Source organism: Hetaerina americana, unplaced genomic scaffold (genome assembly GCF_022747635.1).
Source record: "Hetaerina americana unplaced genomic scaffold, ioHetAmer1.1.p SCAF_2, whole genome shotgun sequence".
NCBI lineage: Eukaryota > Metazoa > Arthropoda > Insecta > Odonata > Calopterygidae > Hetaerina > Hetaerina americana.
The window spans coordinates 23,261,317-23,276,368 of NW_027286763.1; the positions used below are offsets into that span (position 1 = coordinate 23,261,317).

At 43.0% G+C, this 15,052-nt stretch overlaps 1 protein-coding gene across 2 annotated transcripts in view; it reads right to left on the reverse strand.

Annotated features, from left to right (window-relative positions):
* Positions 1–15,052, reverse strand: part of LOC139687977 (neurotactin-like) — a 54,742-nt gene that overhangs the window by 12,087 nt on the left and 27,603 nt on the right. For both annotated transcript variants that reach the window (XM_071585360.1, XM_071585359.1), the window contains exon 2: positions 2,347–2,496. In XM_071585360.1, coding sequence (XP_071441461.1) covers positions 2,347–2,484 — 138 coding nt within the window. In that variant the 5' untranslated portion in view covers positions 2,485–2,496. The remainder of the gene's footprint in view (positions 1–2,346; positions 2,497–15,052) is intronic.

Here is a 15,052-nt window from a genome sequence, read left to right on the forward strand (position 1 = left end):
CTGTTCAAAAACTATCATAACATTTCTGTTTTTTCAAAAATTTTTATCTATTCATGAATATTTATGTTTTGTCCCTTTCAAAGTAATCCCCATTAGATATTATACACTTGTACCAACGTTTTTTCCAAACCTCGAAGCACTTCAAAATATCATTTTTTGTGATCTTCTTCAGCTCCTCGTTCGATGCGGTCTTTATCCCGTCAATCGTAGGGTAGCGTCGTCCTTTCATGGGCCTCTTCAGTTTCGGGAACAAGAAAAATTCACTGGGAACTACGGTGTCTGGGGAATACGGTGGCTGTGACATCATTGGTGTGTTGTTTTTGGCCAAAAATTCGCGCACAAGTAACGATGTGTGAGCAGGGGCGTTGTCATGGTGCAAAAGCCAATATTTGTTCTTCCACAAATCCGGGCGTTTGTGGCGGATTGCTTCGAGCAAATTACGCATAACTTGCATGCAATGTTCCTTATTGACCGCTCTACCCTGTGGCAAGAACTTATGATGCACCACACCCCTACAATCGAAGAAAACTGTGAGCTAAACTTTCACATTCGACCAAACTTGGCGCGCTTTTTTCGCGCGCTTTTTTTTGGGAGTTTCCACGTCATAACCATAAACCCATGATTATTCACCAGTTATGATCCTCTGGAGCAAATTTGGGTCGTCGCGGACAGAGTCCAACACCTCATTAGCAATTTTAATGCTTTGTTGTTTTTGGTCGAAATTGAGCAATTTTGGTACGAATTTCGCGGCGACCCGTGTCATGCCCAAATCATTGGTAAAAATCGAATGGCACGAGCCAATCGATATGTTTAGGTCCTCAGCAACTTCTCTAACGCTGATTCTACGATTGGCCAGTACTATTTTCTTCACTTCATCAATGTTTTCGTCTGTTGTTGACGAGCTCGGGCGTCCGGCACGCTCTTCGTCGTTCACATCTTCTCGGCCCTCTGAGAAAATTTTGTACCACCGATAAACGTTGCTTCGGTCCAAGGTAGATTCTCTTTGTACCACAGTCAACATTTGGAATGCGCCCGTACACTTAATTTCGTTTTTGACACAAAATTTGGTGCATATTCTTTGATCCATTTTTTGGAACAGGCAAAAATCGAAGATAAGCCTAAACTAGTCCAAGCAAAACAGCTATCAACAATTAACTGAAAATTCAAAATGGCCGAACTTTTCGGCATAAGTGAGAGACATAAGTACCAACATAACGCCTCAGAAAAATCGAAAATCAAATATCCGTAACCCCGAAAATTCAAAATTCGCAATACTTTTTGAACAGCCCTCGTATCCGCCGAACCACCCTAGTTAATCTGCAAAATATCTAGTAAAAATCACAGCAATTGAAAATGGAATGGCATTTTAAAAGAACGGATATCATTAATAGTAATAATTATTTAATAGTTATATGGTTAGTAGTTATTCGCTCACAAGTTCTGAGATACGTATATTTTGATTTCCTCAGGCACCTATTGCATATGCTTATGTGTGAACGTCTCGTTTTAATAAATGGCAAGTACACTTATGCGTACAGGCTCAATCATTAATCTACGTTAGAAAGTCATGTCTCACTCGGAGCAAAGTCAAATCCTACTAAGTCATCTGCACAAATATTTTTCGAAAGTACTGGTAACAATTGCTATACGGAACCGATTCCTAAAATCGTTTCCAGCGACACACGGATGGAGCCCATTCAAGACATATGCGAGTTGCTTGAAGTGAACAGACAGCGGTTAAATCTAAGATAAACAGAGTTGAGAGAAGAGTGTTTAGTGAATAGGAATGGCATAAAGTGTCGCATCAACCACAGCGGTTTTTTATTGCATTTGATTGGATTTAAAAGAAAATTTTTGCCATTACTGTTTCTCCGCGACACTACTTGAGTCATTAATCCTGGTTCATCAATTAATCCATATCCATCAGATGGCAGTGAGATGAATAAACATCTTGATGACATTACTATAAACGAGCAATAATGTTCTTTGTGATTTCTTTCGTAAACACCCTGCTAACATTGTTCTGTGAATGCTAATGTGCAGTACCTATATTGATATTGCTGAGTAATTTGGCATCAATATTCATTTAAATAATAATTTTTCGGAGATAGCTATTGTACGTCTTCTTCTTTAGATGTTTTAAATTTACGCATTCCTGTAATGTTTGCAAATTGAATGCTGCTACTGCATTGAAAAAATTTCACCATTATTTTATTTTAAAACTTTTTGATCAGCATATTTTTCTATCATTAGGTTTATTTTGTTAACATCGAACCCTTGTAGGTTACTAACTGCTTGCATGTTTTCACCTTGTAGTTTGTATTTCCATTCAGCACTGAAACTTACCGCATAGCGCTCGACATTAATGGCCTCTATCCCATCGTCCGAATCCGTGGCTACTTCCGGCTTCCTCTTGTCGTGAGGGGTGCCATCGCCATCGGCCAGTGCCGTCTCTGTCAAATTATACCCTCGACGCCCGAACATTTGGCCCTTTCCCTGCAATGGAAATTTAGCATTTTAGATATTCGGAAAAAACATTGTGATTGTCGAAAATGGTATGAATAAAGAGTGACGCCAATTCTGTCGGGAGAATTGAAATGAAAACCAGACAAGGCAGAAAGAAAATCACAGAGCAACTTCAAGGGCTGACATGACATCTGAATTTGGATGTCATGACAAACCATTACTCTACCCATCAACCCCTCCTTAATATTTTCACACCCTAGTGACTGGTCGCAAAATGTCTCTCAGTAGGAGCAAAACCCTCCTCGACCTTATCAAAGGATATTATTCATTTTCTTTCGCGTTCCTCAACTGCTTTATTCCATCCTCCTGGCGTTTAGGTCGCATCTACTCAATGACATCAAGAGTCGAGATCTGTGCGTTCGCTAACTCCATTTGCAGCCGTTTGGAATGCGTAGCTCAGTGTCGTACATTAGTCTCGTCGAGCGCAGCCAGCAAGCGTAGTACTAGCTGTCCACACGACAGCCAACCGGTGGTGTGCCAGTGGAGAAGAGGAATCATTATGGACGGACTTCCGTAAACAGGAGCTTCAAAGCAAACATGGCGGCGTGTTGAGAATATAAGGGTCCATTTAGTTTATTAGTAGATTAACATTACTTGCTGTTTATAATTAGATTTTTTCTTTCCGCATACCTAAAGTTTGCCTTCCAAGATCTTGTACTGAATGTTGGATGCATGGGTTCTTTCGTACGAATTTTTCATGACCCTGGCAGCCCTTCTCCGTGTTCAATTGTGTAGTCAGTCTTTTTTTTAGATGGACCCCGTATGCTCACCGCATAATCTCCTCGGGGTTTAGTGAGAGGGAACACCTGGAGATGGTGAGGTCAGGGAAGAAGAGACAATGGAAGGGGGCGACGGGGCAATACATGGGACGAGCAGACTTTGCCAATTGACACACTGGTAGGAGTTCGAATGAACATTACAGACCATGCAAAATTTTCGGGTGTCATTCATCGCATCGAATCTTGCATGGGGAAAGTGCATACCTACAATTTGCGGTGGGGTCCTAAAGAATCTGGCTTGCTTCACACTTATAGTTGGAAAATGTAGTGATGAAACAGTGAAGGAAATGTGCTATTTTACATTTGTAATACCTAACATTTGGTATGAGGCGAGCACATTGGATCGATCCCAAAAATGACACTGCGGGTAGGGGGATAGATAATACTCCCCCAGCACCACTGCATGTTGCAAGAGGTGACTTAGAGGGTGGGGAGACAACCACGAAAAAAAACCCCAGGGAGTAAGGGATGGGTTCAGACAGTCTAGTGGATCCGCTGTCTGCGTGCGGCCATACCATCTGGCCTGCGATCCACCCGGGCGTTTGCCATGCCTGGACACCCGTAAGGGAGAGAAGGGGGTCCCGGAGGGTGAGCCCTCTGGTTCCGAACCGGGTTTCGAATGCCTATTTGGAAGACCAGGGTGTGATAGCCCTCTTTAGCTCTGGATATCGTGTTAACGGGGGGCCGGGCGCTAGCCTCCCCCGGTGAATCGGCTTCCGTCACGCTTTCGTTCCGGTGGCGAGTGCCAAAGCGGTGGGGGTCTGCGCGGGGCATTCGTAGGTGCAAAGGTGGTTTTTGGTGGGCCAGAGCATTGAAGATTATATCTCGAAACAGAGAAACGCTCCGGAAGCTCTGTGTCCTTCTAGCCCTGGCGACCGCTCTGATTTAACGCTGCGGCTTCCCGAGTGTGTGGCTCCGTGGAGGATGGGGAGGCCGGGGGATGAATGTTAATATTGGTACGGAGGAAAATACACTTCCACCACCACCTACCCACCGCTTAAAAGATCAAGTCCCGATGCGAGCGGGAGAGAAGGTGTAAGTCATGCTTGCAATAAGTATTTAGTAATACGGTGCTCGAAGGAAGGGGAAACATTTACCGAAGTGCCCCCCTTCCTAATACATAAAGAGCCCTGTCTAGTTCGACACCTGGAGAACTTAAGTCCGTGAAAAATCTGCGCAGTGACCCACTTTTAATTGAAGCGGCAGATAGGAAACAAAGTGAACGTCTTCTGGCAATGAGTATGCTACACTCTATTCCTGTCCACGTTGTAGCCCACGTGACCCTCAACACAAGTATGGGTGTCATATCATACTTAGACCTGTTACACGTAGACCTCGACGAGATCAAGTAAGAGATGGAGTCACAAGAAGTATTCGACGCACGTCGACTGACAACAAAGAGAAAAAATGAGATAATCAATTCAACTTCAATTGTGCTCACTTTCTCTTTGGACCAGCTCCCTGAAAAGGTTTTTACAGGGCACGAATGCGTCCCAGTGCCACATTTCATCCCGAGCCCTGTGCGCTGCTTCACCTGCCAACGCTTCGGTCACATATATCTTCGATGCGAGGGTAGTCCACGCTGCGGCAAGGACAGACATGAATGGACGAATAAGATGCCGAGCACTTCTGTGTCAATTACGAAGGAACACATCCCGTATATTCCCGTAACTGCCCAAAATGCGAGAGAAAAAGAAGATAATGGAAATTAAAACTTAATACTAATTTCCATACCTCGAAGCGCGAAAACATTTATGGGAATTAATGCCCCTACTTTCTCTCCCTCACTCGCCGCAGTCGCAACCAATAATGAAAGCTACAATTTCCATTGCAAATAGAATTCCAGAACCCATAAAAAGAATGAAAATGTGCCGTTTCAAAAACCCGAACATGCACTGAAAGGTTTTATTTTATCAAAGCCGGGAAAGAAAAAAACCAAAAACTGCGTCAAGGACTAGAAAAAATACCAAAGGACGCGAAATCACGCCTTCCTCCAGTCCTTACCGCAGGAACTGCTCCTGTGCGAAGGGTTGGATGAGTCTTTGGAACGAAAAATTCGTCTAAATAGTTTAAATGGCGAATTTTTAGTTACATATCTCGAGAGGTGTTCGAGCAGTCTGACTTTAAATTGGAAATGTCTGTGAACGGCGATCTTTGTGGGAGTGATCATTTCCCTCTTATTCTAGTCAGAGGACAAAGTCCTTCCGTTTTGAACCACCCAGAAAACTGGCCCGTCCGCCGTGTTAATTGCACACGCTATAAGCGAGAGTTCTCTTTTAAACACGATGCCACCTTTGACACCTTACACAATATCAAGGTGCTAACGTCATCGCTCATCGCAGCAGCTACGGCAAGCGTGTCCCATCCGGAACATTTACTCGTACACCCATCCCCTAGTGGTACGACGCATGCAGCAAAGCCATCCGGATGAGAAAAAGGGCTCTGCGTATTTTTATAAAATTCCCGACAACAAAAAGACGGCAACTAATCTGGCTTCTTTTCCACGGCTGCGTGCGCGAGCCCGAAAAGTTGTAAATCAGGTCAAAGAAGCTCCCTTTGATTAACTTTGTCTCCAACGCGAAACGTAGAGCCCAAATTGCACAGGTGTGAACTATAGTGAAGAAAATCTCTGGGTCGAAACATTCATACAGAATCCCACCTCTACTTGTAGGTGGCAGTGTGGTGATTTCGCATCTAGAAATTAGCGAAATTGTAGCTCATCTGTTTGCTGATACTAGTGGAAATGACATCGCATTTTTAAATGCGAAGTGAGAGAATCTGTCCGAATTTAGGGGAGCATCCACGCACTAAGGTACAAAATATGTACACAAAATAAAAGTGGCGTTTATAAGTTAAATTGTGGGGACTGTAGTGCTATATATATATATATATATATATATATATATATATATATATATATATATATAGATCAAACGGGGAGATCATTAAAGACACGGGCGGAGGAACACAAACCCTGTTTCAGGAACTGTGACCTCAAGCAATCACACTTCGCCGAACATCTATGGGAAGGAAACCATAGGAGTGATTTCAACCCGGAACTCTTACACCAGATGGAAAAAGGAATGAGGATGGACAAATGGGAAGAGCTCGAAATCAGGAAGAATTTAAAAACGGGTCATTTGGTTAACGATTTATTGTTTGAATACCTCTCCCCAATCCTGGAAGTACCCCATTCCTTCACAGATAGACCCGACAAACCCCCCACCCCACTGTAAACCAACCAATCACCTTTCCTGACGCTTAACACCCCTCTCCCCCCTCCCCATCAGCGCCGATCGCAACCCCATTTTCTTTCCCCTCCTCCCCCATCTCTCACCCACCCCTCCTCTCCCTCATGAATGGTATATAAATGGACTGCGTCTTGATTAATTTGTGCCTGATGATGACGCTTGAGCGTTGAAACTGGTTGTACGCGAATAAAGGACAGTGGAAAGATACATTTTATTCTTCATTTAATTAAAATGAATTTCCACAAAGTTTAGCCGGGAACAATTGAGTAGAATTGAGTATTCCTGAAAACTATTCCTGAGGCTTCATTGGTGGAGGTCCTCAAATCTTTCAACCAGCTGTGGCTGGAGAATGACTCCTGGAGGGAGTCTAGTCATACACATTTCAAGGCTGGGCAAGGAAAAAAAGACCCGAGCAGCTACCGCCCAATATCTCGCACGAGCTGCCTGTGCAAGGTCATGGAAAGAATGGTAAATCGCCGTCTTGTTTCGTAGTTTGAGAAGCGACACCTTCTTTTCGATGCTCAATGTGGTTTCGGACCCGACAGATTCACGACCAACCATCTGGTGCGAACGGACGATTTTATCCAGGAAGCTTTCCTATTTCTCCACCACGTCGTTGCCGTTTTACCGACCTGGAGAAGGCTTACGACAGTATGTGGAGACAGACTATTGAATACTTAGCGCAAATGGGGTTTTAGAGCAATATGGCCTTTTACCAAAGATTTTTTAAAGAACCGCGTTTTCAAAGTCAAAATAGGTAAACATCTATCCCGATCGTGCGTATGTTGAAGAGAACGGTGTACCCCAGGGCTCCATACTGAGCGTAACCCTATTTCCCGTCGCATTCAAGAACGTGGTGGACTGTTTCAATGGTGATGGGGTCACTCTCTGTCGACAATGCCGCTATTTTCTGCAGGTCTTCCAGACTTGCCAGAGCTCCCAGGCATGTCCAGGTGACCCTGAACAAATTGGGAGGCGGGGCACGCAGCAATGGGTTCCGCTTCTCCACTCAGAAAACAGTGTTCACTTCTACCGGCTTCGCGAACACTATGCCCCGCCGACACTACGTACAGGGTTCGTCCGGAAAATAAGTGTACTGAGCTCAGGAAAAAAAATTGATTGCACTTTTACATATCTTAAGCTAATATTCCTCAAAATAGGACACTTGTGAGTCGATACACTTGTTCCAGCGGCGTTCCCATTCCTGGAACGCTCCCGCGAAGGCATCATCGGGAACCTCTCGAAGACTCGTCGTCGACCTCTTCTCTGCCCTCCACGAACATCTTGTGCCACCGAAAGATCATGTTTCTGGACATGGCTGACTCCCCGTAAGCCTGGTTAATCATACCGACAGTTTCGGTAGACGATTTCCCAAGCTTTACCGCAAATTTGATGGAATAACGCTGCTCCAAAAACTTCGGCATCGCGTTCCGTGACGTGGGTCGAGCGTGGAGGTTCGCGTTAACAGAGCTCCTCACTACACCACAGCTCAGAGCCGACTGCCTTTTTCAGCGTCGCTTGCCAACATACCCCCCTCCAATCGCAGCCCGTCAGAGCGGTGCTGGGCGCGCCTGGAGCGGCGGGAAAAAATCAGTACACTTATTTTCCGGACGAACCCTGTATGAATAGTAGAAATACCCCTTTAGTGGAGTCCATTCGTTTCATAGGAATGGTTCTGCATTGCAGGCTAATTTGGAAAGAGCACATCCGGGTACTACGGGAAACGTGCCGTCGAACACTGATAAAAATATTTTAAGGTTTTTAAGCCATACTGCGTGGGGAGCAGATTATTCTACCATGCTTTTACTACACCGTGCTTTGGTGCGCTCCAAATTGAATTATGGCTCTATCGTATACTCTTCGGGGAGAGAGTCGTATTAAAGACCTTTGGCCGAAGTTCACAATGCCGAGCTTCGCGTGGCCATCGAAGTTTTCAGGACGGGTCAAGTATTAAGTATATATTCTTACTCAGGGAACCCACCTTTGGCAACCTGCAGAAACATTTTGATGAGTAACCATGCTTGTCAAGTTTTATCCGTGACCGACCATCCATGTTTGAATATTCTTTTTAATGCATGGTTCTTAGAATTGTTTAACAGATGGAAAAGGACTACTGGGCCCCCCGCCGTTCGTTTTAATGATCTTCCTATCTGCGATGTAAATTTGACCCTGCCCGAAGAGTATCCCGTTTGCTACCCTAAATTCCTCTTAATGGCCCGTCACGCTAGCCTTCTTATCGTAAAAAATATGATGAATTCTGCGGATTTTACCTTAACATTAACTATTTATCTAATCAATGATATCTATTTCGTAGTATTTGAACTCTTCTGAGTTGGCTAATTCGATGTTATCTAATTTACCTCATGACTTTTATTCCAAGATTCAGAATGGGACATTTTTATAGCAATTCTCACCTGTATTTTTTACACCACTCCGATACCTGGTGTAAATCGCTGGAGAGCAGCCCTCGATCTGCGATGTCCTCATTGCACTGTAAATACGTAACTACACCGTCGCAAATAATATTACGAGCGTAGGCTGAAAACTAATGCACACATGCTTGTACACCTAAAAAACAATCACCTTCAGAAGCTTTCCTTGCAGCAGGTGGAAGTAACATTCCCCTTTAACATGATTGCGCAGGTTTGAGGTCGTTTCATTCATCCAGTGTACTTCGAGAAGCGGAAGTTTGGAGACGTGTTCTAGTGCCATGTCACCGCGAGATAAACAGTGTGCTGTTATCGAATTTTTAACTGCTGAAAAACTGACTCCTACTGAGATTCATCGTCGTTTAAAGATTGCTTATTGTGACGATGCTGTTGATAGGTGCTGCAAATCGATGGGTAGTAAAATTTCGAGGTTGCGAGCCTGGAAAAGCCATAATTGTTGATGAAACTTCCATTGACTATGCTTTGGGATACTCACCGAGTTTATGTGACGAGGGGCAACGGTAAATTCTTCTCAGTGTATACAGACCCTAGCACACTTCCGACGTCGAGTTTGTCGTGTTTAAGGCAGCCTGGCGCCAATAATCTTGTGCAATATGACCACGGTCGTCCACACACCTCGCGCGCAACCTGGAGAGACTCTGCAAAGCCTGAAATTTGAACCGATTCCACCCTCCTTATTCCCCAGGTCTTGCGCCTCGCGATTTTTATTTTTTCCTCAACTCAAGATACACCTAAAGGGTAATAATTACACCTCGGACGATGAGGTGAAGGCAGCTGTCAAGTCCTGGGTTCGAGAAAAATCGGAAGAGTTTTCCGTTACGGAATGAAAAAACTTGTTACACGTTGGGAGAAATGTGTTAGCCTTAACGGTGACCATGATGAAAAATAAATACATGATTTTGAAACTTAAGAATTGTGCTGTAATATACCTTATGCCCGATCTTGTTATTTGTTTTTGTTTGCGCTCCACAAGCATGTGTGCATAACTTTCCAGCCTACCCTCGTAGATTGATGCTAACGTGAGAGCTTAGGTCGTTCACATATATCAAGAATGGTGGTAGTCCTAAACACTTCCCTGTGAGACCCTTTCAGTTACGGCTGCCTTCAATGAACTCAATCTTTTGATGACCACTTTTGGTATACCTTCAGATGAGAAATCCCCATTCCATTTGGCTACTTTCTCGCAATGCATAGAATCTTAGTTTGTGTATCAATGGCCCCGAGAGACATTGGCGACGACTTTCTTGATAGCTGAAACTTTAGCATCTACTTGTTATTCCCTTTCGCCGATTCTAGGTTATCATGAATAAAAAGACCCAGTTGTGTATCAAATGATCTGCTTTTCCCAAAGCAGGTGCTGCCTACGGCAAAGTATGGTCATACTGTCGAGAAAGGATATTGACAATTTACTAATTATTACATAATATTGTTGACTATTCTGCGTTCTAAAAGTTTGCTCAATATCGGTGTTGGAAGGGCCGGTCTACAATTACTGTGATCCTCCCTATCGCCGCCTTAGTAGAGGGTTGTTATTTGAGCTAGCTTCTAGTCACGAGGTAATGAACCTTCTCCTATCGACCCGTAAACAATTGTTTTTAAGTAAGACGCAATGTCTTCCGCTTGAAGAAAATTTCTACGCTGGATTAAGGTGGCCAATATAATTAACTTAGATGATAAGCCTCTGTGACATTTTTCCTTCTGGGAATACTAGACCCTCTCTATATCGATGTCATCGTATTCAAAACGATAGCTACTGAGTTACGGGTCAACTGCAATGCCGTCCATCAAGTCGATCAGGTATGTACATACAAGTTATGCCTCTTTGAAGTATTTAGGGCACTAAAATTCCAATGGTAATTAATTTCTCACACTAGCCAGATAAGTTAAATGGTTTAATCCAAATTGAGAAAATCAACTATTTCTTCATCCCCGGTGAAGTAACAGGGAAGTTTTCTCTAGTATCAATTATACATATTAAAAACAAGTTCGAAAAAATACTTCACGACATATTAGGGAAATTGTGCTAAAAAACTGATACCAAAATACAAGCTCTGTCCATGGTTAATTATTTCTCTTGATCTGGTCTCGTGCGTAAAGCCTCAATTATTATTGAATCACTCTCTAAATATTGAGATGGAGAGGTAATCTCGTTTCTGGTTACCGTGCTATGCCACAGACTTCAGTTATGTGCCTGAACAACTGTTGTCTTCATAACTTTTACTTTTATTGCTTCATGAAAGTCGAGTTAATTTCAGTAATCCAGGTTTTTTCATTCAAGAGACTGCTTATGCTAAACATGGCAATGATCTTGGATATTTTATATGAAAGTTGGACCAGATTTGTGTACTCAGATTATCTGCTTTCAGTTTTTCACGAAAAAGAAAGGCTATTTTTAAATGTGCTCGAGTGTGTACTCGTAGGTATTTCTCCTTTGAAACGCCGCTCTGTGCCGCACTGGAGTTGCGAGTAATTGGTGTTGAAATGAAGTTACTAGTCAAGTTCCTGAAAGATATTTCGGAATGTACCCGAGAGGGTCAGGTGTGACTATTTATGAAACCTTGAATACTGTCAGCAAGCTAAGAACGCATACATGAGGAAGAGGCATTTACTATGTTCAAAGAACCTAAGATTGGAAATAAGGAATCAATGCGTTAAGACTTTCGTGTGGAGCATGGCGCTCTATGGTTCCGAGACTTGAACCATTGGAAAAGTGGACCAGCGAAGAATAGAAGCCTTTGAAACATGGCGTTGGAGGAGAATGCTGAAGAGCGAATGGGCGGACAAAGTAACGAACGAGGCAAAGAAGAAATGCTAGATGAATTGGACACATATTGAGGCACAATGGATTGATTAGGAATATAATAGAAGGAAAAATGAAAGAGAAGATTCCACGAGGAAGACCAAGAGACATGTAAATAGTACAAATTAAGAAGGACGTAAAATAGAGATGGTACCAAGGATTGAAGGCATTGACATTAAATAGAGTTGAATGGAGGGCTGCTGTAAACCAATCCTAGGATTGAAATACTGATGATGATGATTCCCTTACTTTATCCATTCAATACATTTACTGGTATTACTTCCATCCACAGTGTTATATTTGTATGCATTTCAAATTTTGAAGATAGATTAAAATACATTGCTTCTAACACTGTGGATTCTATTAAAAACGTAACTTTGGAGTGGTGGCTTAATTTCTCCGAAGGGCAGATATCCTCTCCGCTTCTTCATGTCTAAGACAGACTCCCTTATTAGACGCATTTCATGAGAAATGTTCACTTTAATTCTGTGCTACAATACTTAGCTTATTCAAGAAGGATATAACTAACGAACATTAAAGTTGAATTAATTAATCAAGACTTAATTTTGTAGATACATTGAATAAGTAACAGTTTTAATCCAGGTATCCCATTACTCCCATTATTTGAAAATGAAATCCATAACTGCAGAGTTCACTGTCAAAATGCGTGCGTGGTGCACATTTGTGGCGCTCAACGTCAGAAAACCAACCTCCCGAGCTCCGAAATGTTTATGTTCCCTTCGAATGTTGTGTAGCTGGGACTTCGGTCGGCGAGTGACGGGGGCTGCACGAGCGGGAGACGTGCCCTCACCTTCGAGGCGGGCGGTTGCCACTTCGGGAGGGGGGGGGAAAGGGCGTGGGTGGAGAGCCCCTCTCTGTTCCCTCCACCCACACCCCCCGTGGATCGACAAACGCCCGCCAAGCAAAAAAGCTTCTGAAACATACATATTTTTAACCCCGTTCCCCCATCAGAGGCGTGGAAAGGGTACTTCGCCTCCCCTCTCACGTGGCAGCGAGTTTGGCCGCGCCACATTTCCATCTGAAGATTGGCGCTAACAGCCCTTACTCTCCCCCTTCTTTCCAGCGCCAATGATGCGCCTTGAGGTAGTACTTGCTCTTCCTCCGTTATACGGCTCCGCGGTTGGCCCCTTTTCCATGTGTGTATCCCTTGGTCTTCCTCGAGCTGCCTTCCCATCAATTATTTCCTCTAATATGCTAGGGTATTATACATTTATACAATTCCCAGAAAACTGCAGCAAGGGCGCGTGTAGAGGGTGAGGAGTGTTATCGTAACAGCTACACACAGACACACGCACCTATATACATCCATCAACAAATGATGATGACGGCTGTGCCGTCGAAACGTCAAAACTACATTATGTGTGTCCTGTCTTTGTGTTTCTATGTTTAAAAAAATCTATATGTGTTTATATATATATATATATATGTATATATATATATATATATATATATATATATATATATATGTATATGTATATATATATATATGTATATGTATATATATATAATCATTTATATAGAAACAGATATAAGGAAAAGGGATAGGAATACACATAAAGGACGACCACAGGAGAGGTGGGGAAGGCGGAATCAAGCAAATCACGAATGCAAAAATATTTCCTAGACCGGAACACAATGGGAAATATTTTTGCATTCGTAATCTGCTTGATTACGCCTTCCCCACCACTCCTGTGTTCGTCCTTTATGTGTATTCCTATCCATTTTCCTTATATCTGTTTCTACATAAATAAGTATTTGTTCGGAATGAAAGTGGGCGGGGAATCCGCAAAATCAGTTAGGTTTGCTGATGACCAAGCTTTAGTTTGTCAGTCAGCCAAGGGGCTGCAAGCATTGCTGAGTGAATTGGAAATTCAGTGCGACAGGTATGGGATGAGAATCAACATTAATAAAACAAAGGTTATGCGATTTTCTAGAAAGAAAAAGGGCAAGCTTAACATTAAAATAGGAGGGCAAAAACTAGAGCAGGTAGAACAGTTTACGTATCTCGGTAGTGTTTTGGACCAACACGGTCAAAGTAGTAGGGACGTAAGGAGAAGAATTGCGCTAGGCAAAGAGGCTTTCACGAGGAGGAGGGAGTTGATGACAGGGACGTTGAGTAAGGATGTTAAGAAAAGACTAGTAAAAACTTTGATATGGAGCGTGGCTATTTACGGCGTGGAAACGTGGTCATTGAAGCAGGAGGATCGACTTAGACCGGAGGCTTTTGAAATGTGGGTGTGGAGAAGAATGGAGAAGGTGAAATGGACAGAGAAGAAAACAAATGAGGAAGTACTTGGTATGGTGGGCGAAGAGAGGGGTTTGTTGGGAGAAATCCTGTGGAGGCAGGAAAAGTGGATGAAGGGGGTATTGACCGGCAGTGGGATGTTGAAGACTGTGATAGAGGGTAGAATGTTGGACAAAAGAGGAAAGGGAAGGAACAGGATAGGGATGTTGGACGGGATGAAGGGAGGAAGAAAGTACTCAGAGATGAAGAGGCACCTGATGTAGAGTAGGATGTTTTTTTTTGCTAGGGGTCACAAATTATTTAATTAGTAATTATGTCCATCCATAAACCTACCTTAACCGGTAGATTACCTAATAATATATATATATATATATATACATATATATATATATATATATACATATATATATATACATATATATATATACATATATATATATACATATATATATATATATATATATATATATATATATATATAGGTAGTGAATGCATACGTTGTACACATATTTCTATATATAAACATATATACTATATGTACCGACACACACATGCATGCTCACGAAAGAACAACTTTTTCGGTCTTCGCACGACCCGACCGTCGGGGGTCACTTAGGCTATGAGAAGACACTAAGGTAAGTGAGGGAGTGGCGGCACCATTTGTCTGGATACACCAAAGACGTGTGTGGAGGTGTGGCGCTGCGCGTGCGGGAGCTGCTCTCGTCGGGAGATATCCCCGCCGCACCCCGTCTAAGAGCGCCGGATGGAAAGAATTCCCGTCGGTATTTTAGGCCGCCTCCCTGAACAAAGGCAGGGAATAAATGCGTGAGTCTCTGATGAGTTCACCAAGTGGACCGAAGCGTATGCCACATGTAACCAAGAAGCGGAAGCGGTGGCGGATCATCTCAAGAGCTTGCGGTGGGTGGGACTTCGTTTCATGTCAGACCATTCTTTTTAATGGGTTTCCTTATTTGTGTTCC